Raw genomic sequence first — 25,547 nt, forward strand, 5'->3', positions numbered from 1 at the left:
TGAAGACTCGCCTGGACACGCTCCTGTGTGACCTGATCTAGGTGGAACCTGCTTCTGCAGGGGGGTTGGACTGGATGGTCTCTAAAGGTGCCTTCCAATCCCCACCATTCTATCATTCTATGATTCTATGACTGGAAGAGTGTCAGATGGGAGCTGCATCACTAGCCTGGGGGTTCTTTCAAGCTGAAATGATGAAAAACACAATTATAACCACAAAATTAACCCCTGCAGATTCAGGGCAGCGAGCTGGGCACCCCTATCCAACCCTCTTACTCCACCTGCATGGAGAGGAGCATCACTCCTGCCTGCCTCACCCCCCGACACTAAAAAAGCCACTTGGCACAGCCTGGGATCAAGTGTACGTTTTTATTTTTTAATGGAACATAAACTCCTTTAGAAAAAACATTCATCTGGATGATAACACCCATAGAAAAAAAAAAACACCAATCTCGTGGTCTTTCTTTTTTTGTTTGTTTCCTTTTTTTGTTTGTTTTTTTTTTTAATTTGGCATTTGTTATTTGCATTTATATTAAAGCAAAGTGCATCTTTCTTATCTTTTTCTCGTTTATACACATTGCACAATACATAAATAATGATGCTTATAAAACGTCTTTATATTTACAAGTAATAATATATTTATATATAACATAAAATACATTTTTTTTTCTTTAATAAATCTCAGGGTTTTTTTTTTTTAAGGAGTCTTTATTTCGTGTGTGTGTGTTTGTTTGTGTGTGTGTGTGTGTGTGTGAGTGTGTTTTAATCTCCAAAGACCTACAATGCTAAAGTTCCAATGAGAATGCTTCTCTTGTTCATTTAAACCTTTATATTTAGAAAAATAGCTTATGTTAAGGTCTAAACATGCTCATTGAGCTAAGAACAGTGTAAAAGTATCATACTCGTGTATGAATTCAAGAAGAAATGAAAGCACAACTGCATCTCCAGATAGGATGGTACCGGGATAACCTGATCTACGCAGGTTACAACAGACCAACTATCATGAACACTTTTTTTGTCTCCCCATGTTTCTCATTTGTTTTGTTTTGTGGGTTGTTTTTTCAGGTTTGGGATTCTGCCGCTTCACGTCTCAGCTCGAATCATAAAGCATGGGCCATGCATGAGGTTTCTCTCTTGTCTTCTCCCCTTGCATCGATCCATGACCGTAGGAACAAAAACAAATCAAAAGGCAGTGGAAGGATGAACACAGTGACAAGACGTGAAAACGGTGGGTAAAGACCTGGTTGGGAAGGTTCTGCACCATCCTTCGGTGGCAACGTGGGGTTAGCACCGCTGGGAAAAGGGTCTCGGTGTCACCAGCACCTGCAGAAGGCTGGTGGGAGAGGTGGTGCTTAAAAAATACAGGTATCTTGTTGTTTTGTCGGAGAGAAGGAGCTGTTAGCGAACAGGAAAAGTCTCCTGAATCCATTGACCACGTCGGATAATCCTTTCAGAGGCGTGAAAGAGCTATCGTAAGTGATCCATCCCCCTGGTACGCTCCTCTCTCCCTTCTGAGTTATTGGTCATTCACACGTTTAAAAAATAGATATTTATCAAAATACCCAAGGCAAAAAAAAAACACAAGTAAAACAAGGAAAGAAAACTTTCCATAAGCTATTTCTCAAAACAGAGAGGGGCAGGGAACAAACAAAAACAAAACAAAACCACAAAGTTTGCATGAAAAGCAAGCACTCAGAAGGAAATAATAGCAGCAAAGTAGTATAAATGTCACGAGTCCTCTCTGTCTCAAGTCATCGGTTATTAAAAATAACCTCCAACCAGCACGGGCAACTGCTGATGAACTGTCTGGTGTAGCACTGGCCCCAGCCTTTCACAAAGCTGATCTGAACAGTAAATCCGGTCCATGGCTGCTGCATGAACTCGTGGTCGTTGGGTCTCTGCAAGCTGTATGCCTTCTCGTAGTCAAAAGCCTTGATGGAAAATCCCGGGAACACTTTGTGAACCAGCAACGTCCTGGAGTCGGGGTTGTCCAGTGTGGCCGACTTGATGAAGATGGGGTAACTGCTGCGGTTGTACACCCACACGCCGTCCACTTCCTTGGTGAGCTGGATGCCGTAGCCGATCTTGCTGCGGACCTTCTGCACCAGTTGGCTTTTGTTGTCCGAGTTGAGCTGTCCGAGGCAGAAACCATTCCCCTGAGGTAGATCATAGAAGATATCCAGGGAGGGCTCTTGGACAGAGTACAGCCGACCCACGCGCGTCTTCTCTTCCCAGTATGCCACCACGCACCAGTGTGACCGATCCCCCGGCTCCTGAAGAACTTGGGAATCTACAGAACAAGGGGAGAAAAAAAAAGGGAAGGATGAGTTGAGCACCAGGGAGGGCAGCAGGTCCCAAAAAGCCACACAACACTGGCAGGTCTTTGCCTGCCCATGTCTTCACGATGCTCCCCATGCACACATCAATTCCCATAGCATAGACTCACAGAGTAATAGAATTCCTTTGGTTGGAAAAGACCTTTGAGCTGCTGCAGTCCCAGCCCTCCGCTCACCCTGCCAAGCCCACCACTAACCCACAGCCCTCAGCATCTCAGCTCCATGGCTTTGGGATCCCTCCGGGGCTGGGGACTCCCACAGCTCCCTGGGCAGCCTGGCACAGGGGCTGACACCCCTCTCAGGGAGAAGGTTCTGCCTAGCTCCAATCTAAGTCTCTCCTGGGGCAACTTGAAGACATTTCCTCTTGTCCTATCACTCATTACTTGGGAGAAGAGACCAACCCCCACCTCACGAGAATCTCCTGTCAAGGAGTTGCAGAGAGTGACCATGTTTCCTCTCAGCACCTCTTCTCCAGACCAAACAACAACAGATCCCTCAGCTGCTCCTTGTAAGACTCGTTCTCCAGACCCTTCAGCCTAAGCCACCTGGTTAACGCCACTATGAAGACCATTTAAGCTGACATTCCCATGCTAGCTCTGGTTGGAGTTATAGGTCCTAAATCACTGGGTCCACCTTCACAAGCAACTTGAGACCCACCAGTAGCACTGACAGCACAGCCACCCCTCACCCAAACCATCACCAGAACTACCTTTGGTGCCAACAGGTGAGCTGAGACGCTCCAACCAGCTGCATCCAGCAACATTAACACCTAAAACCCCCTTATTTGTACCAATGGATGCATTTCCATAACTATCTACTGCACACAGCTGCCAAAAATACCCCATTAGGTGCTGTTAAAAGCACACTGAAGGTCACCTCATGAAGGGAATGGAGGGGACAAGGACTCACTTGCTCTCACTGATGAGCCTTTTCCCTGCCTCTAGGCAGAGTCTGAGTGATGGAGAGGATGAAGGTGTTAGATAAAGCCCCAGCCCACGGGAAGTGCTGTCAGACAGTAGCAAGGTGGGGACCACAAATCTTGCACTTGTTAACAAAACTGGCTTAAAGAAGAACCCCATCAAAACCAGTCAGCATACGATGGAGGAGAGAAAAGTAAGTGAGGGTGGCTGAGAAAGGTGAAAAAGCCCCTTTTCCTGACAGAGGATCTGTGGCAGCCTGGCACTGCTCAGCGGGTAATTCACTCCAGCCTCCAAAGACACTTTAAGACCTGGGAACTATTCATCTCTATAACTGTATTTAAACAAAAAAAAAGGTGGGGGAAACATAAGAACAAATCACTAAAGAAAAATGGAGCTGTGAAGGCAAGTCGGTGAGTGCTACTGAAATAATCTCCTGCACCTCGGGGAGCAGCTATGGGACTGGGTACAGCAGGTGAGCCAGCACCCCCAAAGCTCTTCCCACGTCACCTCAGCAGCTCCCCAAAACACCCCCACAGCACCAGCAATGGCAGCAGCAAGCTGGCTGCTCCCTTCTCTGTAATTCTGGCAATCAACGAGCCCCTTTCCCCAGCACAGGAGCTTTTCTCTCATCTCTCATGCTGAGCTTCAAACCCTTTCTGCTTTTAAAACAGAAAAAAACCCCAAAAGCCCAGCCACACATTTTTAATTTCCTCATTTCTATGCCAGTAAGGAAAATATTTCTCTAGTTGCTGGAGGCAGCTACTAAAAATGGGTCTGACTGTGTATACCCCAAAATAGGGACCCCAGCTCCCAGGCGACTCCCATCCCACATCCACTGAGGTGTGCCTCAGGTTGTCCTTCCACTCCCCCTTCTCAGTGCCTCCCTGACTTTGTTGGGGACAACTTTATATCCTGCTGAAACCTGGCACTGTGAGGGACCAAGGGGAGATGAGGTGGGGCGTTTGCATTACCTCCTCCTAACCCAAACGGGACGTCCCACCACTCAGGGGTGCAAGAAACATCCCTGGGATGGTGCTTCTCCTACCAGCCTGGGAGGGAGAAGAATTTGGGGGAAGGTGATGCTCAAAGATAGAGGAATCTGGGGAGAATGCTCCTGGATCAATGAGGGGGATGGTACTCCTAGGCAGAGGGAGATGCTCCTGTATCCATGGCAAGGGGACACTCCTGGATCCATGGCAAGGGGATACTCTTGGATCCATGGAGGGGGGATGCTTCTGTATCCATGGGGGGCACGATGCTCCTGGGTCCATCCCCATCTTAATCACCCATTACCCCCAGCCCCCACCACCTGCAACATTCAGGAGCTTCTTGGTTTTTATTTTAGAGGGAATTCTGGCCCAACAGCTATGAAATCCCACTGGTATTCCTATAGGTTTGTATTTATTCAAACATAAAAGCAGCCCTTTCAGGAGGAGGCAGAGGAAAAAAAAAAACACCAAGACTTTTTCACCTGATATTTGTGCCTGCATTAGTGAAGACCACTTAACAAGCAGCTCACTGCTGCTTACAAAGAGGTATTTAATTGCCAGCACATTTAGAGGGGAAAAAAAAGACCTTAAAGAAGGGAAAAAAAAAACCCCAAAACTGCCTTGGCTATGAATGAACAGACCTTTATGGAGGGCTGGAAGTTTATGAATGAATCCCACTAGGTTTTTCATTGACATGGGGTGACCAGACCTCAAGGACAAGTCTTAGGTAATCTGGGATATTTTTTTTTCCTGGAGGAGCCAATGCCAAGCACACAGGATAAATCTGCCAGAGCCTCTTCCGTCTGCGGGCTTTGGCTGTTGACTGGGTGTCTAGTCAAAAAGCCATGAGAAACTCAGGGTTTTGCTCAGATGAACAGGATCAAGCCTCGCTGCCAGCTGCCACCAAAGCCACTTTTCAATGGCTGTTGGGACCCCATCAGAGAGTCTCCACTCTCACTCAGCCCCCAACCCAAGGAAAAAGGGGTGGGAAAAGCCCATGGCATCACTCAGGTGGTGGAGAGAGAAGTTTGCAAGACAAGAGGGGAAAAAAAGACAGAGATGGACATTTTTTCCCCCTAAAAGGCTTGCTTGGGGTCAATAACCATGGGTTTTGCCCCAAAATGCCCTACTGGCTTCATCTGGATCCACCATCCAACTCCTGTCAACCTACACAAAACAACCCAAACCTCAGTAAACTTGCAGCCACCATCACCCACAACTTACATGTGACAGCCCAGAAAGGGCCTAGAAACGCTCTGGAATTCTTGTTCTGAGTTAAAAGCCTCACTTTTATGAGCTCCTCAGAGCACACACATCTCTCTTTCCAAACGCCTGGAAAACTCCCAGCGAACTGGGAGCGCTCCCATATTCCAGCAGGCAATGCTAATGCTTAATGCTATAAACATCCACGCTATTATTTCGTTATTAAGCATCCCTCCACTCGCTGCAATCACTACTTTATTGCTTTCTTTCCATGGTTTGCATTACAGCCAGCCTAGGGGCTGCTTTAGGCTCCTCCCCTCCCTCCCCCCCCCCAGCACACTGTGCAAGCCTGTTGTGAAAAAGCATATATATCTACAAATAACTGAAAACAAAGTGAGCCTGTCCTCAGGTACTTAGGGAATTAAGTCATATGGACCACTTACAGTTGGGGCTGCAGCGAAAGGCCATTCAAAGCTGAGCGCATTTCTGCACCAAGGGGAGAAATGAAGGCAACGGTTTGATATCCCCACAACCATGTTCAATATCCTGCCCCAGGAAACTGGGGTTTTTCCACCTTCTTGTTTTTCCTTTTGGGGCTGCACACGCTTTTAGCAGTGCATCCCTTGGCCAGGAAGGAGTGTCCTACACTAAAGCATTGTCTCAGCACCCTCCCAACACACCAAACAGCATGAGCCACTGTGAAGTTTCCCACCATCCGCCTCGACCCCCACAAACACCGACTTCTGCCCAAAATTGTTCAGTAAAAGCCCACAGCCAGGACTTCTTTAGCTGCCCGTGGGCTAAGGACATCATCCTGCTCCGGGGAGGAATGCTGAAGAAAATGTTACACCCACAGAGAAATCCTGGAGGATGGGACAACAGAGCAATAATCCCCAAAACTAAAAGCTGATGAAACCAAGGAGGTCCAGAAGGTAAGAGAGATTCACACCATGGAAACACCCAAATTGACACGTAATGGCCCCATATTTGACTCTCTCAAGCTGTGGCAGGAGGGCTCACACCTCACAGCACTTGGAAGTGGCAGAACACTTCTGGTGTGGCTTTTCTCCCCAACCCATGAACACTTTTAAGATGATGAAACCACGACGTTGGTATTTCTTCTTTCCGAGCTCCATCGGCTTTATTAGGAGCTTGGGAAGAAAATAAGTTGTTGTTGTTTTTTTTTTAAATTCAGGAAGAATTCAGCAAAAATTTGATTAAAAAAACCCCCAAAACCCAACACAGCTCCTGGACAGCTTTGGGATCTCAGCTTTGTCCTGGTGCCAAGTTCATGAATGCAGAGGGGAGGTGGGCTGGGGATCTTTTGTTTTGCTTTGTTTTGACATAGCTAAAGGTTTTCCTGTAATCAACCGTCCTCTAAAGAAAACAGACAGTTTAAGCAAACATTGAGCTATCTCACCCGCTGGGGCTACTCCCATCTGATCAAGTCAAGAGCTATCTACACCATCACTAATGCCTACCATGGTAGTAACTGCTTGAAAATAGGAATACAGCTGCATTCCTGATTACGTTTTGAAATGCCTGCCACTGGATCCTTCCTCAATGGTATTAAGATCAGACACAAATTCAATTATTCAGCTCTAAGAGTGTTTCAAACTACATATTCAGTCTTAACCCAAAGCATCTTCTTATGCTTTTCCTGCACTTCCCACCATCATACTCCCTCATTGCCCTGATCCCCGAGGATGGATTGCCCACCAAACACCCAGGCCTGATGCAATGCTCATCCTGGCATCATCCCTGATGCAACACTCGCCACAGCATCACCTACCCTGAACTGCTAACAAAAGTCTTGTTTTCAGAGAATCCCAGAATGCTTTGGGTTGGAAGGGACCTCTAAAGCTCCTCTAGTCCAACCCTCCTGCAGGGACATCTTCAACTAGAGCAGGTTGTTGTTTTGTGGTACTTCCACCTGGGAGCTTGCGCACACAACTGATAACCTAACACCAGTGGGTAACAGCAACAGAAAACATAAGGTGGAAATCATAGAATCACAGAATGATGGGGGTTGCAAGGGACTTTTAGAGATCATCCAGTCCAACGCCCCTGCAGATGCAGGTTCACCTAGATCAGGTCACACAGGAACGTGTCCAGGTGGGTCTTGGAGACCTCCAAGGAAGGAGCCTCCACACCTTCCCTGGGCAGCCTGGGCCAGTAAAGCAGCTTTTTCTTATGTTTAAATGGAACTTCTTGTGTTCCAGCTTCATCCCATCACCCCTTGTCCTGTTGCTAGGTATAATAGAAACAAGGGATGCCCCAACCTCCTGACACCCACCCTTTAGAGAGAATCACAGCACTGAAAGAAGACTGGTCGCATGGACCTTTCTTAGAAGGACCAGGATCTAGATGTGAGCTCCTGGGGCAGTAAGGAGACCTGGAGGGATGAGATCCCTGCCACGCTTCCCAAGAGGCAGCTTGCTGCTGGAAAACAAGCACCATGGGCGCCGCCAATGAGCAGATGAACCTATGGTCCTGCCTTCTTTATCCCTCAGCACATGCAGAGGGCATCTGTGCTTAAAAAAAAAAAACACTGGCTGGACTGGTGTCAGCACAACATGTCGTCTGGCTGGGGCCAAGGCTGAGACCGAGCTCAGCTCGTCTCGCGCCCGCTAATCTCTCTTGGCTGACCTTAAGTGGTATTTGTGAGCCTGGGGCAGAGTCGTGCCCCCCGTTTTCCCCTGTTTATGGACACGGAAGAGATGAGAGATGCAAACCCCAGAGCTTTCTTGAGAGTCCTCAGGGCAAGCTTGGGGTGCTCAGCTGCAGTTTTTCCCCTTGTGTTACTGGTAAGTGCTGGATTGGCAGCATCTCAGGAAAAAACATCCCCCCTGAACTCTCGCTGGAGAAGCGAGCGAACGGGCGCTGCATCGAGGTGAGGAGAACACCGAGCGTGACGTGCAACCACAGCTCATCAAAGCAAAGAAAAACGGGCACTGAAAAGGGAAGTTTTACTTCCTCTCTAATCTCTCGGGTAATTCACAGGCTGCTTGGGCTGGGGAACAAGCGAAAAATTAAAACACACCCCAAAAAAAAAAGCCTTTCAAAGCCAGATTTCCAGGTATGCTTTGCAAAAGCAAAGGGGGAAAAAAAAACAACCAGCAAAAACAAACCCCTCCAAATTGAAGGATACATCCTGCTGCAGAAAAGGGTCTTTGTGCCTTTAACGGAGTTTGTGGGCAGCCCGGAGACACCACCCACGGCAATGTTTGCCCCAAACCTTTTATATCTCCCTGCACACAAGGGCTGGACAGCTTCAGTTTCCTCAGCCTCCTCTCTTTTTGATGGCTGGGTTGGTTTCTGAAAGGCTAATTTAGAGGATGGTCATGCGTTAAGCTCCCGTTGTTTGCAGAGAAAATAAACCCTCAGCTACTGCCAGGATGCCCAAACTGGTCCATGGGGTCCCTCCACCGCAACAACAAGAGCCCCCAAAGAGCCCAGACAGTCGGTCACGTCAACACCTACTTATGGAGCCCTTAATCTGTGGATTATTGACACGATAGACCCTCACATCTCTTTAGGAGCCATTACAGCCCATCGTGTCAGTAGGTACTTATGGAGTCCTTAATCCGCGGATTGACAGGCTAGACCATAAATTTGTGTCTATGTCTAATTAGGCAGCTCTTACCGCTCAACAGATACAGCAGTCATGCAGGCTAAAGAGCCTTGAGATTGTTTCTTTTAATTTATTAACAAGTAGTCCAGTCAATCTCTCAAACAGCTCCTTGCTCCTACCAAAGCCAGTCAACCTTGTATGAAAACCAAGGTCCGCCTCAGTTCTCCCCCAACACTTCAGCTTGCTGAAGTTTTCTAAGGGCTGCTATCCACAAGACAAGGACAATAGAAAATGGCCTCAAGTTGCCCCAGGGGAAACTTAGATTGGAGTCAAGGTAGAACTGTTTCCCTGAGAGGGGTGTGAGCCCCTGTGCCAGGCTGCCCAGGGAGCTGGGGGAGTGCCCAGCCCTGGAGGGATCCCAAAGCCCTGGAGCTGAGGTGCTGAGGGCTGTGGGTGGGCTTGGCAGGGTGAGGGGAGGGCTGGGACTAAAGGGTTTTCCATCCCAAAGGATTCTATGTTGCCAACAGATTAGAAACTTTGTGAGTTTGACAGGGACACAGAAGATAACGTGTAGCAGAAGCCATGGTGGGAAGGAGCCTGGGATTTCCCAGTATTTATCACTAGGGCTTGGGTTCAGACTCATGTTAACAGCAAACTAACAAGCTCTGCTGGGTCTCCTGGTGACCCAACCAAGAAGTTCCACCACCTGCACTGTGGCTAGGAAACCCTCTTGGGAAATCCAGACAAAAACGAGGTCAGGTTAGCCAGTGAGCAGAGATGACTGATCCCTGTGGAAATCCCCAAAGGTTCCCACCCCAACTCAGTGGCGTCTTGAGTCAACCTCCTCCCAACCTGGAACCCAGTCCTGACCTTTGAGGATTAACTCAGGGACTGGGCACAAAAGCATGAGGACAAACTGAGAAAGGATCCCTGCAAGCACGTTGTTGCAGAGCTACAAAGCCTCAGGAGAAGACACTACGCTGAAGCTGGCCCAGGAGGAAGGTATAAGCTTGGGAAATACAGGGTGATGAACAGACATGAGTGAAGGAAGCCCAGCTCCCCCATGTCCCCTGCGCCCAAGGACGGCAAAGACAGAACCAAAGTGAAACTGCTGAGTTCACGGAGTCCACCAAACCAGAAATCTGATTCATAAACATCCTATTAGTCACCGCTACTGTCTAATTACAGTGATTAATCAATTACCACAGCTAAAAGCGACTCGAGGAGAGAGCTTTTTTTGCACCCATCTTCTTTAAAAGCCAAGTGAAACTGCAGCTACGAGGGGGGAGGGAAAAAAAAAAAGAACCAACCAACCAGCCCTACGCAGGCACACACCAAAAATGCCTGTCTGCCTGTCTCCAGTGGTTAGAGAGGAGCCAGCTGACTCCAGTTTCCTCCTTACCAGGCTCTGGGCCTCATCAGCCATGCAAATTATAGAGTACCGTGCTGTCTGAAGGCCGAATTTCGACTCAGCTCAGAGAAAAGCCTCAGAGGAAGGGTGGGGATGAAGAAGCCAGCCAAATCCATTCATAATATTTACAGTAAATGGGCCTCTTTGCTGTTGTTTAGTATACAGCCAGTCTAATTATTTTTGAAGTTTTAATTTAAAGAACCTTCTTTATCTGCCTCTCCTCCTGCACTCCCCAAAGGTGTGGGAAAACTTCTCCCTTGTTTCAAAAAAGCAGTAGGACGGGAATCCCTTCCCCAAGCCCCAACCCAATGGGTGGGTGGGAGGAAGGGATGTTTCAGGAGAGGGGAGACCTTTCCTGAGGGTCTTTAAGCCCCCTTGGGCCACCCAGAAAGGCATAAGGGTATGCAGGTCCATGTGGAAAACACACAGAAACCCTGTTTTTGCTCCACGTGTCGCCGTGTGGTCTCCTGTGCTGGACAGGACTTGCTGTGAGGACACCTGGGAGGTCTTGCAGCCCTGTGCAACTTCTTCCCTGCCTTGACAGATGGAATAATGGCATTTTAATGACAATCAGACAGGAGGCTCCTCTGAAAAACACGGGAAGCCAAAGCCATGGGACGCTGCCATGCGACCGCCACGTGACTCGGGTCTGTATCAGCCCCAGCTCCTGGAGACAAACACTTCTGTGCTTCAGCTCAGAGAGCTACCTCTGAGGTAGCTCCCCTCAGCAGCTACCAAGACACACCTCTTTCTCCATCCATACCCAACCCAGATCTCAAGCAGAAACCTTCTGAGAAGGAGAAACCACCACACAAAGGGCTCCTGGCTTACAACCACGCAAATGAGCTTGCCAAAATATCTCCTCCTGGCTCGGGTAGTGCTGGAGGCTCCACTGACAGCATCCTGCCCATCACCTTTCCAGCACGGGGATAAATCACTGACGCAGACGCTGAAGCTAACAGAGGCCACCACAGGCCTCGGGGTCACAGCTCCCCTCAATGCAGCCATCAAGCTCAGTTGTAGAGGATGAAGACCTTAAAACGCTTTTGCAATTAAAAATAAAGCACTGCTGTTGCAAGGGAGGCGGGGGGAGATCAGCTGGCACCCAGCAATGCCCTGGGGAGGGCAGCGATACGGCCCCCAGGAAGGCTGCAGCTCTCTCCTGACAACATGTAGCTATGCGGGTTACACGTTAAAAACCTTGTAAAGACCTTAATAAAACCTGCAGCAGAGCAGTCTAGGATTTCCAAATGGATACCTAATACACAGATGTGTGTTGGGACGTTTTTTCTTCCCCCCCCCCACCCCCTAACTGCATTCCACACACAGACACACACACACGGCACGGCCTCTGTTCTCACCCTCTTCCTTGCAGCACTCCAACCTAGAGCTCTCCCCAAAGGCTTTAAACAAACATAAATATCTATTTTCCCCCGTTAAAAAGAACCCAAACTAGAGACCACCTCCTCCAAGCACCCTTTCCCAGAGCAGCATCCCTCACAGGGATGTAAACCCACGGAAAAAGCAAGAGTTGGAACAAAAGTCCTTTTCACGCTCGTCATGCCCCGCTCTGTAACAATTATGAAAACTGTTTAGCTGGGCTGGCATTTGGAGCATTTACTGCATTCCTGCCAATAAATTCCAGTCCCAGATCCGATGGAAAAGGCTCTCCACCCCCCCCCCCCCCCTCCCCTCGCCTTCATTCCTCCTGGCTTTCTTTACAACCTAATACCCTGTCGACGCGGGGCCAGGGCCTACTTAGGGGGAAAAAAAAACACCCAGCGCCAGACTGGAGACAGTGTGCAGACTGAAAAAGTTAATCATTACTTCTGTCTGCCTTCATAATCTAATCACGCCTATTGCTAAGAGCGGGAGGCGAAGCACGCTCACGTACAGGCCCGGGTCACCGCCCAGGGACGGACCCCCAGGCCCACAGACAGCGGCAGCCCGGCCCAGGCAGGGGGCGAGCAGGGATGGAGGGATGGATGGACAGACAGATGGCGTTTGGATGGAGTTCACAAGCCTGGCCATGCACGCACCCACCCACCCACCCCTCCCTTCACCTCTCACTTTGCTCCAGATTAATAACACTTAGCAATTACAGAGAATATTACATTCATTAAGTAATTAACCCTCCCAGAGCACCCCCCCCTTCCCCTTCCCCCCACCCCTTGCACAGACAGAGGCTGGCAGAGGTTTGCCCCAGGCTATAAAACAGGGCAGGTCAGCAGCACCCCGAATAAAAACAACAAAACAAGCCCAAAAAGCTACTACTTGTGCTCATCGCACCTCACTTTCGGTTAACAGCAATCAAGCTGTGTCCCAGCTGGGGTTCACACCAAGAGCCAGCAGCATCCTCCCCGTGGGGAAGAAATATCAGGGGTTTGGGCATCACCAAATGCCAGAAGCATTATCCCCTGGGAGCAAAGCCCAAAGGATTTGTTTGGGTATCATCAAGAGCCAGCAGCATCCTCCCACACAGGAAAAGCACGGGGGATTTGGGCACCAACAGGATGTTGCAGCATCATCCCTTGGGGGAAAAGCCCAAGGATTTGTTTGGGCATCACCGAGAGCCAACATCATCCTCCCATGGGCATAAAGCCCAAGGGATTCAGTCATCACTGGTAGCCAACAGCATCCTCTCATGGGAGCAAAAGATATCTGGGCATCACCAAGACCCAGCAGCTTCATCCCATGAGGGAAAAACCCAAGGGATCTGAGTATCACCAAGACCCAGCAGCATCCTCCCATGAGAGCAAAGCCCAGAGAATCTGGGTCTTGCCAAACCAAGCACCACACTGTCTGCTCCAGAAAAATAACCTTGGTGCAACATCTCAGGTGTGTGAAGGCTTCGTGCTCTTGACACCCAGGATACATTTTCCATGCTCGGTCTGTGACAAAGAACAGGAAAACTACGGGCCTGTGCGTATGAAGATTTATGGGTTTGTTCCTTATAATGAGCTAAAAAGTCTCAGCCCGGCTTCCAAAGAAAATGAATTCATCAGTTCAAACGCAGTGATGTAACTTCAGGCTCCCAACTCCGTTTCCAAATAAAACTCCTGTTATTCGATGCCTGCTCGAAGGATGATTTTATGGAGTTATTTACTCCATCCACTCTGCCCAGGAAGGTGCTGCCAGAGCCCAGACACTGGGTCACCACCGGCAGCCGTCCCGCGTGGGCGAGTAGCACCCCAGCTCATGGTTTAATTTCTCAACTGTTCTGCTCTTTTCCTTGCTTGTCCACTCAAACCTCACTTTGCACACCAACATGCCGAGAGGCACACGATCCCTCCGGTGTTATGTTACATCACCCGCCGTGGACGCAGCTCCCCATCAGCAGCAATGCCCAGCAACTTTCTGCATCCACAAACTCAACCCATCAGCTTCCACCACTGAAAAACATCTGATCCAGAGCCAACTTGACCAGTTGTAAAAGCAAAGTATGTCTAAACTTTCTCCACCTTCCCCAATACCTGAGTTTCTCCAATGCAAAGCCACAAACAAAATCTCTTTGACCTATATATACATTATATATAACTTTATATATGAGATATAGTCAACCTATAATGAATATGTCAAATATATTCAACCTATAATGAACATATTCCACCTATACGTTACACATACTCACTATATATTAAATGTATCCTATATGTTATATATAATCACACACATATTCAATATATATATTCCACTTGTATAGATAGGTTGAATAGATTTTGCTGAGGTCCACAGCCTCACTTATGCTATACACATACAGGTACACACTTGCAACAAGGTTTAACGCTCCAAGCAGCTCCAAGTTGCTCCTTTAATGGAGAGACCAGCCCAAAGACAGCTCACCAAAACCCAGCACCCCACTGGGCACCTTCCTCTCCAAGGGAAGATGAGGAAGGACCATGGAGCTGGTGGCCTGCCACTACCACACAGGAAGGAGAAGCATCACCAAGAGCATCATTGGGATTTCTTCATAGAATCACAGGATGGTAGGGGTTGGAAGGGGCTTTTAGAGACCATCCAGTCCAACCCCCCTGCAGAAGCAGGTCCCATCTAGATCAGCTCACACAGGAACGTGTCCAGGTGGGTCTTGAAGACCTCCAAGGAAGGAGCCTCCACACCCTCCCTGGGCAGCCTGGCCCAGGCTCCCTCATCCTGACAGTAAAATAGTTACAGTAAATAGCCTGCAAACATCTCACTAGGCATCTTACTTCATCCCCAAGGGAGGATGAGGAAGGACCCAGCACCACACACGGAAGAGCATCACCAGGATCTCTGGCAATCACCTCGCAGTGCTCCATCATTGCCAGCACAACCCAACCAGGGAGCTGAAGCCGAGAGTTTTTTACGCAGGGAGGTTAAAAGGGTAGAGAAGGGCTGAGGCAGCTCTTACAGGGTGCTTTTTTTTTTTCTTCCTGGGGTTTTGTTGGGTTGGTTGTTTTTCTTCTTTTTTTTTTTTTCCCCTTGCAAGTTAAAACCAAGATAATGACACTGGGTGGGGACCAATTTGAAGGGCTGAGCAGCCAAACCAAAATTAGTCTCCCAGCCAAACGCTTCCTAGGCCTCACAGTTTGGGGAAGGAAGCTGAGAAAAGGCATGAAAAAAAAGAAAGATTCCTCGGGAAGCTCAAGCGTCGTGCTCAGGCAAAGGTGACCCTGCTAGTCAAATATTTTTTGACATAATAAAAATAAAATCAAGGACTGGAGCAGCCTCCCTCAGAAAAGGAGGGCACGTGGGATGGGGATTTTTTTTCTCCTCCTTTTCTTTCTCCTCCTCCCCTGGCACTTTCTTTCCTTTCACTAATAACTATGTTTTCTTGGTGTGTGTGTGTGTTTTTTTTTTCCCTTGGCTCTTTCCTCATAAAAGACTGATGTAATTTCCTGTCTTGTCCCAATGTTTCCTGTTAATTAACAGGGTGAAAGTTATCATCACGTATTTAAACGGCTACCCCAAAGAGAGGAGGGGGGGGAAAAAAAATAAGGGTGAAAGAAGAAGAAAAAAACCAGAAAAAAAGGTTGAGAAAGGCTGTCTGTTAGCAAACACCACATCACATCCCCAATAGCACAAAAGCTGCTGCAAAAAAACTGTTTGGACCAAATGGCTCAAGCCCGTTAGCAAAGACCCCTGCAAGGGTGGCTCCTGTGGCAGGGGCATGCGAGACCCCACCTATCCCTGCATGGGGACGGAAAATCCCTGCAGTGCTTGCACAGAGAAGCTCTTTTCCTTTCATTATACAAGGGGAGAGGGGTGGGGAGGAGAGGAGAGGAGAGGAGAGGAGAGGAGAGGAGAGGAGAGGAGAGGAGAGGAGAGGAGAGGAGAGGAGAGGAGAGGAGAGGAGAGGAGACGCAAGATGCTGCTTTTCTTAAAATAAGTTAAGAAAAAAACCCAAACCCCAAACCAAAGAGCTATTCCAAAGCCAGCAGGCGGAAATCCTGCGAGACGCCGAGCTCCTTCCCCTCCCGCCCTCAGCCCCGTGCAGGATCAGGCCGCTTTGCCCCGTGCCATTCCTCAGCAGCAGCCGTGGGGTGACGCAGCCGTCGCCCGGTGGCACCCGAGCCAAGGGCGGCCTCGGCACGCCGACGGCAGGGGGGAAAACAAGCGAATTTAGGCAAAAAGCGAGGGTGGTTAGAGTAGAGACTGTGCCTCGGCGGTTAATAATATCTCAGGGCTGAAAATAAACTGGGAAGGAAGCTCCTTTGTGACAGTAGGCAGGCGGCCAGGCCGTGGCGTGGGTCATTCAAGCTGGCCTGGGATGGCTGTGGGGCTGGCACCCACCCGAGCTCGGCCCTACATCACTCTCCTACAGCATCCAGTCAGGGCTGGAGGGGTTTCCACACACCCCATTCTCCCCTAAACGAGTGTTGTCCTTTCTTTTCTCCCCTAGCATCAGGGTTTAGAGTCTTGGCCGCCGTGGTTAGAAATAGGCATCCCCCTATGCCAGCGGCGGGGAAACGCATGTGGTTAATGCTGCTGGTTCCTCTGGTGTAAGTGATCTCCGCTGGCAGACAGCAGGGATGGAAACGATGCAGCCCGCGTCGCTGCCAGCCTGGGGCTTGCTCCTCTACGAGTGTTTTTGTCCTGTCGAGTTTTAAGTGTCCCCAGCGATCAAGTTCCCGGCACTCATCGGGACGTCTCTGGCGAGCAGAGCACGGTTTGAATCGCCACCCGACTTCCAAAATCCACCTTTTTGTCCTCATTCCTCCTAAAAGGAGTCAGGTCACGCGATAAAACCCGAGCGGTCCTCGTCATGGGCAGTGGGGTCTTTGGCATCTTATTGTCAATGGCTGTCAAGGTTGAGAAAATCCATCAGCACCGAGGAAAATGGACTTCAGAGGAGCTGAACGGGGATGGGCTGAAACCCCTGGCGTTTAACAGGAGCAGCACCTCTGCTGTACGAGGGCTTTTTTAAAACCCATCCTAAAAGAGTATCTAGGAAAGGATCAAAGGGCTAAAAAGTATTCAACGGGTCCTATATGCATGGGGGGGGATATTAAGGAGCAGAGAGCCAGCAGAAGGATGCCCCCAGCCGTGTTCCCAGGAGGGGGGTCCCTGCAAGGCGAGATCCCCCTTAAGAAAAAAAACCAAAACAACAAACCCAACCCCACGGAGCTGAAGGAGCCGGAGCGGGCGGCCAAGCCAAGAGCCCGGGGTCGGTGCCAAGCGCCGGCTCCCTCCTCCCCGCCGGCCACGGTCAGATGATGTGCGAGGCGAGCCGGGAGGCTCCTAGTCTGGCAGGCAGCCTGCTTTGCTCCAGAGGCTCCAGTGCTGTCATCTTGGCATTAACCCCTGATAACCTTGTCCTTTCCAGGACAGGATGGTGGTTTTTAGGTAAGCAGAGTAGATGGGGGGGTAAGGGGGGAAAGTTGTGTGTCCAGCACGGATGGGAAGGAAAGGGTGCCAACGCCCTGCAGGGCTCAAAGCAAACGAAACAAAATGTATTAAAAAGGAGGCATGCTCAAAAATAAACCAAGAATAAGTGACTTTTAACCAAAAAGAAAAAAAAAAGAATTCCCAAGCAATTGTTTATCCCTGGGACAAATATACAACCCTAGTTCCACAGGAAGATGTCTCAATTTCAGATTATAATAGGATGCCAATTTGTAAATAAAGGCATTTCACAGGAGGTTATAAACTCTGTGCGAGAGGGAGGTGGAAGGAGGGGGGACGGGGGAAACACAGGCTGGGCTCTGCTGGAGAAACCGTGCGGGATCCTGTTTACATGAGGTGGGGGAGACGCTTCGGGGGGCAAATAGCTCCGGATTTGGACAAGGTGCTTCTTCCCCAGTGAGCAGATACCAGCGGGGATCAGAGGCATAGTGAAACATTCCCGGCCTGCTCACGGTTTCGGAATGAAATGTCACTCAGCCAAGCATTCCCTGAAACCAGACGAGGTCCCACAGCCAGCAGCGATGAAGCAGGGAGCGATGCTGATGCTTCTCCAACCTCTGGAGGTTTTTTCCTCATCTTCTGGGTGCAGAGGAGTTGAGAGGGAGAAATGGAGGCTGTCCTTGCTCTGGAAGAACCTTGTGGGTCTCCCAGCCTCAAGCCTAGCAGAGCCTTAGTCCAGCTTCCACCAAGCAACATCTCTCAACGTCCACTGGCTCCAGGAAACCCTGGGGTGGTTCCAGAGTCAGGGCAAGTCAACAGCATTGGGCTGAAACCTGGGTAACTCTTGGGTTTGGTATTTTATGAATAACCCCTCACACTGCTTTCCTTCCCCAGTGGGCTTCTTGGAGAGCTTCAGTTGCCAGCAGACCCAGCAGCATTCATCTGTCCTGCAGGAGAGCCTCCTTCTTGCCATCACACGCACCACAGCTTTCCATTAGCCAAGAGTCATCAGCCCCACGCCACACACAGGTTTGAGGCCAGGTGGAGCATCCCACGGAGAGCCAGCACCACCACCACCAAGCACCATCAGCTCACTCCTACCCTCAGAGCAGAGCTCCTCCGTGGGTCGTGTGGGAATTCAGCTCCCACCGGGCCACACGCCAGCCACCTCCAGGCTCTGCAAGGATGGCTTTGCTTTTTTCAAAGAGAAAAAAAGCCATGACCAAACACATCTGCCAGGAACAAGCCAGCCCAAAAATACAGGAAAAGACACCCTCTGTCTCCTATTTACGGAAATTATTTTTATCCCCAATGGGATATTTCTGCTCTCTCCTTGAGCCACGTCAAGGATGGAACGGATCTGGACTGGTAAAACACCTGAGCACAACCACCTCGGTAGGAGACACGGCGAGCGAGGAGTACTGACCTACCCACAGAGTGACCACCGTTAAAAATAACAACCTAAGAAAATAAATAAAGGGAAGAATAGGAGAGCAGGAGCCGGCGCCGCGGGGGGAGTGAGGGGTACATCAGCAGGGCACGGCTGGCGAAGGGACAGCAGAGGTGGGATGAGCACCCCTGCACGGCGTGAAGGACCGCCCAACACTGCCTTCCTGGGCCAGAAAGGAGAATGGGAAGTGATGGGATGACAAGAGCCGCTGAGGTTGGGCATCGCAAGGGGGAAACTCTCCCCATGCATCCCCCAAGCCGTGATGCTCCCCCTCCCACATGCTCCAGCACCTCTGGTATCCACCAGCAAAACTGTCCTCAGCCTCCAGGAGACTGCAACCCCTGTGGACCTGAGACTCCTCATCGAAGGATTCTCATGAAGAGCTGCAAGGCTACTTGCTCCAGTCTCCTTTTTAATGCTCTTCTTGCCGTGACTTCTCAACCCTCTCCATATAGCTTTCCTGCCAGAGCAGCCGTGAACCCTAGGCTGGCTCCATGCCCAAATTCTCTGCACCGAGAGCGATTTGCCTCACTAAATCCTCTTTTTCCAGTTTCCAGACATTAGGGTAGGCCTACTGACTTTGAACACCATTACCACACCGGTATCCACTGCCCATCACTGGCAGCCAAAGTCTACGGTGGTATGAAACCAACCACCATCATCCACCCGTGTCACCTTCTTCCTCAGCCTCCTGCTCCAAGTTTCCAAACCTACCAAAACTGGGGTGGTTTTACTTTTCCTTTCACCAAGGAAACACAAATCCAGTGTGTAGTACATCCCTGGTCCAGAGGGATGCTGGATTCTCCACCTGGCATCACCAACCTCCCAAACTTAGGTAAGACCAAGTCAAAGCGCTCTCCATGTACCCTGCCAATACCTCATTAAAACCTTCAAACACGCTCTTCTGCTAACTCAAACGTGCAGGAGAGGGGTAGAAAAAAGGAGGAGAAAGCGAGCTTTGGAGGAGGACTGCTGCAGAAGCGCGTTTATTTTCCTTTCTCGACTGGGTCTCTCCAGTTGGGAATTTTCAGGGCTGCACTTCTGCGCGCGGAAGGGAGATGCCAGTAAATCAAGAGCAAATTCAAAACAAATGCTCTTTCATGTGGAGGCATTCGGCTTTGTTTCAGGGCTTGGGTAGCTAACTGTATCCCTTCATGAGTCAACTCTCCTATCAGCTCCTCATTAAACTAAATGGCTACAATTACATTTGGGGAGGGAAGAAAAAAAAAAGGAGCGGTTAATGATCATAAAAGGTTCTGTTTCCAGGCTCTGAGGCAGGGGGGAAACCTTTGAGAAGGAAGATCAAAACAAAAAGACAAACCCAAACCATCAAATCCAATGAAACAGTAAAAAAGGGGAAGGCATTTTCTTGGCGCGGGGGGGGGGGGGACATGGTTTCTTTTGGGGAGGAGGCTCTACTAAGCAGCTGGGGCTCCCCTTCCCCTGGCCCTTCGGGAGGCACCAGGAATGAGCCACGTTATTTCCTGCAGCCCAAGCCCCCACCTCCCGCCTTCCCTTCGGGAGCAGAGCAGACAGACGAGATGTTATCAATAGGCTGAACCTTACAGAAAGCCCCCTTTTAAAAGTGAGTACTTCCTCTGCTTATTTCATGTGGTATCCTGTGGAACTGAACTCCCTCCTCCCCTGCATTTCAGGAGGAGAAAGGGAAAAGAGGGGGGAAAAAAAAAAAGAGATCTAACAACATCCTTATTGTGTTGTTTCGTTTCTTGTCTTTTTTCCTTTTTACAGCTTTTCGTCTCTTCCCTAAAGCTATAGGCTCCATGAGCACAGACAAAACAAGCAAGAAAACCCCCAAAGTCTCCTGCATTAAAAAAAGAACCCCCAACACCAAAAACCCAACAGCGACAAGTTTCTCCGTCCCCTGTTCCCTCTCCCCGCCTCCCTTTGATTAATTCTCATTAGGGCCTTTGAACAAACAATATGCTCCCCTCTCAAATAACAGACAGGGTATATATTACACCCAAAGAAAAACAAACAAGGCTCACTTAAAGACATCCACACCAAACGCAGTTCCTGGAGAGAGGCAGGGGCAGATGCACGCGGGTGCCGCCGACCTGACTCTGAAATTCCAGTTTCGGGGTGATGAATAAGTCATAAATCAGGGAGACGTCCCCACAAAGGGAAGCACCTTCAAACATCGGCGAGTACACGCAGGTACACGGTTTCAGACACTTTAATCCCTCGTAGAGACAGGGCACAGCCACAGAGTTGGCTGGTCCGGGGTGGGAGGTGAGGTGCTGGAGACATCACACCTTGGAAAAGGTGTTGGGAGTTGGACTAGATGGCCTTTAGAGATCCCTTCCAAACCAAACCTTCTGGGATTCTACCAAAAGCTCAAGAGGGAAAGAGGGAAGTTGGGAAAGCCACCTTCCAAACCCCCATCCCATAATGGTACCTTGAGGCTGAAGGAGATGGCAAATGAGGGAACAAGGGAAATCATGGGAGTATCTCAAGTTGGAAGGGCCCTGTAAGGATCATCGAGTCCAACTCCCTCTGCAACACTCTCTGCAAAACAAATGGGGTCACCTCTCGTTCCCTGGCACCACGAGCCCCACACATGAGATGCAAGATGCTGGTTACCCTACCAGGAGCGAAGTCCCAGCCCAGCTCTTGTCCCACAAACAACAGGCGCCTCCATCACCACCAAGTCAAGGAGAGCTCAGCACCAAATCCTTCCACAAGGCACGGCTCCACTTGCTCTGACAATCCACGTGTCTGAACAAACAGGCAGCCAACTCCATCCAGTCCTCCCCAACACACCTCCTCCTGCCTCGCTCTGACAACTAACGGAGCATAAGGCCAGAGCTCAAAGGAAACACAGGGTTTTGGGCATGCAGAACCTCATCTTGGGTTTCCAGACATCCTCTGCACAAGAGGCACACGGTTGCTACTGAAAGCAAACCTCCTTCCTCCCCTTTCAAGCACACCGCCATCAACGACACACATCACCCAAAACCCCTCAGCATCACTTCGCTTTCCACCAGGACCCTCGGTCGACGCAACCCGCAGCCAAAATCAAGGGCAGCAAGAGATGTCTTACCTGAAAGCCCCCCAGGGGCTAGACAATTAGTTCCCCCTGTTTCAGTGGAGGAAGGCACAGAGTCTGGACAATCTGCTGGAGCAGAGGGGAAAAAAAGAGAATAAATAAATAAATAAATAGGCAGCACACGGGCGGCTCTTCGCGGGCTCCCAGCATGGCCGGGAGCAGAACACACATTCCAAAGGGTTTAGCAGGAAGCAATTACTAATTGTCCACACAGAGACGGCAGTTCATCAAGAAGCATCCACCCTAACTCGTCGCCTTCATCAAGGCTGCGCTTCATCACCAGCCAAAGCTGATTATAGACCTGCAGAAATTACAGGCTGGCTGCCACCTCTCCGGCCAAGCCACCGGGGCATGAGATCGAGGTTGTCATCGTTCTGATGTAAGCAAGCTCCTAAAAACTGCTCAAATCATGGCTTTACGTACCCATTTTAGTCAACACCTGTAACTCACCGAAATGGGAACCGAAAGGGAAGTGTCTCATCCCCCACCCTTTCGTGGCAAATGGTCTACGTTTGTGCTCCCCTGCTTGGTTTTTGTCACCACCAGCTGCTGGCAGGTCTTACAGCCCACTGTCACCTCCTGGGATCTACTCCCACCACCACCTCCTAGATCTACTCCTCTACACACCACCAAAGGGCAAGGGCAGGGTAAGACTGGCCACCCCATTGAAGGTTCTTCCTGATGCATGGAGGTGCTCGAGATCAAGGTTTGTATCTTTCTGCCCCAAGTGTGCAACTTTAGCTGACAACAGCCAGAAGCCAACACTGATCCCCTGGTCCTACAGGCTTTTCGATCACTACCACGCGAGAGACAACTTCAAGGACAAGACTGTGAAGATTCCTCAAGTTCACACAACCTTCTGGTCCTCAGCAAGTTCTCAGGGACTTTGGGTTTCATCAGATTTGTGCTCCCTAACAGCATCATTTTGCTCACGGCCGCGTCCCAAAGCAAGGGCTGCCACCAAGAGAGCCTAGATCATTCTCTCCACACTGATCAAGCCATTCTTCCAGATTTCATCCCCGAAATCCCAGTGAAAAATAAATTCCTGTCTGCATCACCTCGTTTTATCAGAGTAACATAGGAGCCCTAACAGGAATATACAGTTTAACAGGATACACTTAATCAAACCAAAAACAATAGGGGAGACAGGAAACGGACTTACTTGTGAAATACTGTATACCATACACTCTCTGAATGCCTTGTCGTGCTTTCTATGCTTTAAAGAAATGCTCTTTTTTGTTATTTATTTCTGGCTCTCCTCAGTCCAGACAGAAGATTCCCTGACACTGTTCCACTGAGAACTGCTCGAGCTACAGGTGCTTTCCTGCCCTGCGCTGGGCTCCAACTGCCCCCAGCCACAGCACCCTGACAAGTCCCTGAGTGAAAAAGCACATCACTCACCCTTTCCAAGTCGTCTTGCCCTAGGGATCACGCGTGACCAGGTCCTCTGTAGCATACTGGACAGGATGGTGGGGCAGGATCCTACCCCAACCTAAAATGCTTTATCATAGCAATGGGGTGGTGCACTTTCATGATTCCTTTACAGCTGCCAGTTCCCTTCCTTTGACCCTCCGTCCAACAGCCAGTTCCCTTTATCAATTAATAACCCTCTGGAGACTCTTTTGAGGACACAGAGCTGATGCACCTTCACTCCTAACCAAGCATGGATGGTCAGGTGCAGGATGAGCCCATAAGCAGGACCCTCCTGGGCTCTCTCTCCATGGCTGGTTTCATCCCTGCACTCTCCCCACCATCCACAGATCTCACTAGCGGGGGGCACTCAGGCTTGTTCCCTTTCAGCACCAGAGAGGTCATAAGATCAGGGGTAGGATCAAACCAATTGCATGTGAAATCTCCTCCAAAACTGCCTTCCCACGATATACAGCTATCATGGAGACATATAGGTACCAACCCTGCAAGGTGCCCAACAGTTCCTGGAGGCTGCCAGACCTTCAGCTCTCCCAAAAATCAATGCCCCGGGAGGGCATCCAGCTCTGCAGCAACATCTCAGCACATTTCCTGCACTCTCATACTCCAGCATCACCAGGACCAGCCACCTAGGAGCATGACAGACACAGCCTCTTGCAGCCCCTTGCCCCACATAATGATGGCTCTGAGCCACAAGTGACAGCTCCTGCAGTGACGTGGGGGATGCTGAGTGCCCACAAGATTCCAGGGGTGCAGGGTGAGCCTGGCCCTGTGCAAATCACCATCACTCGTTCCTGCAGCCCTCCCAGGTAGGGAAGGGGGAAAGTCCCCTCCTTGACAAAGGAGCAATCCAGCCTGGACATACAGCCTGGTTGTCAAGGGCAGATCTTTCCACTCTACAGCAAACACCAGGTCTATCCTGTTCACACGCAGATTGAGGTGGCACTTCACTGTCCACACATAGCAGACCCCCAGCGCCTGGTCCATCCCTGCTTTCCTCCAGCCAGTGACACATCCCATTCCAGCCTCAAAAATGCAATCCCCACCGTAATGGTTTTAAACTAAAAGAGAGAAGGATTCAGACTACATGGAAGGAAGAAATATTTTAGGCTGAGGATGGTGAAACCCTGGAAGAAGGTGCCCAGAGAGGAGGTCGATGTCCCATGCCCGAAACCATTCCAGGTCAGGTTGGATGGGGCTCTGAGCAACCTCATCTGGTTGAGGAAGTCCCCACCCATGGCAGGGGGTTGGGGTTGGACTACATGGCCTTTGAAGGTCCCCTCCAACCCAATCCACTCTGGGATTCTCCGATTCAACACTCCTGGGGGCTGCTGCCAGAGCCCATGCTGGTCCAGGTACTCCCATCTGTCCATACGAAGCACTTACAAGACAACAGCAGTAAATTCTTAAATATTTTATGACCACTGTCTCGCTTGATGGAAAAGTTTCCTGCTGCATGCACGTTCCCACTGTCAGACGTAGCTGCCCAAGTCTGAACAGAGCAATCACTCCCACCCAGGGTACCAGGGGAGCAGGTGGCTGACACGCACCAGCCAGGTAAAAGGCTTTGCACCTCCTCTTCATCACCTCTTTGCACTTTCCCATCATCATCACCACCATCCCTCTTTGCATCTTCCCATCATATACCATCCCTCTTCCACTCAACCAGCAATCCTCAGCATCCAGCTGGCAAACTGCTGCAGGAGACGTCCCTGATGCTGGGGACGGGAAACCCTCGGTCCCTCCGCAGAGGAAATGCCGAGAAGCCCTGAGCTTGCAGAACCCACCTGCAACAACAGACTTGCAGGCTCCGCTGGTGCCTGTCACCGTCCCCGTTAGCCAGAGTTCAGCTGCCAAAGGGGGTTGGTTTTTTTTTTTTCCCTTTTAAAAAGGAAAAAAGAAAACTGGGTGAGTAACCCAGTTGTTTCTGCGCTTCCGATGGGCAGCGTTAATCACTTCCTATTGGCCGATAGGAATAACTTTTCCTTTCGAAATGGCACATTCATGCTCTGCGGCTTTTCTGTTTACACACATTTTGCTACCTTATGTCAACACTTGCTAATGAATAAATACATCACTCGGCTAACTGAAAATGAGGTCCTGGCAGAGGCAGATTGGATGTTTAAACTCTGCTAATAGATTTATCCCAACATCTTCACAGGAAACCAAAAGCAAGCTTTAACCCTTCTCTCCTGCAAGCTCCAGACTCTTTTGCATCATCACTGGGTAGAAACAAAAGGCAGAAACAGAAGCTTTTGGGGAGTGCTCCCCAGCAGGGACATGGTCAAAACGGTGCCAGTCTCACGGAGACCCACAAAACTTTGCGACGCAGCAGACCCTGGGAGCT

At 49.9% G+C, this 25,547-nt stretch overlaps 1 protein-coding gene across 2 annotated transcripts in view; it reads right to left on the reverse strand.

The window, feature by feature from the left end:
- Positions 1-347: 347 nt before the first annotated feature.
- SMAD7 (SMAD family member 7) overlaps positions 348-25,547 on the reverse strand; it is a 29,004-nt gene continuing 3,804 nt past the window's right edge. Inside the window, exons 5-6 of one of the 2 annotated variants that reach the window (XM_062017727.1) lie at positions 21,767-21,841; positions 348-2,287 (exon numbers count right to left, since the gene is read on the reverse strand). In XM_062017727.1, coding sequence (XP_061873711.1) covers positions 1,749-2,287; positions 21,767-21,841 — 614 coding nt within the window. In that variant the 3' untranslated portion in view covers positions 348-1,748. The remainder of the gene's footprint in view (positions 2,288-21,766; positions 21,842-25,547) is intronic. The other variant, XM_062017728.1, reaches the window with a different exon arrangement.

The sequence above is a fragment of the Colius striatus genome, chromosome Z (genome assembly GCF_028858725.1).
Source record: "Colius striatus isolate bColStr4 chromosome Z, bColStr4.1.hap1, whole genome shotgun sequence".
Lineage (NCBI taxonomy): Eukaryota > Metazoa > Chordata > Aves > Coliiformes > Coliidae > Colius > Colius striatus.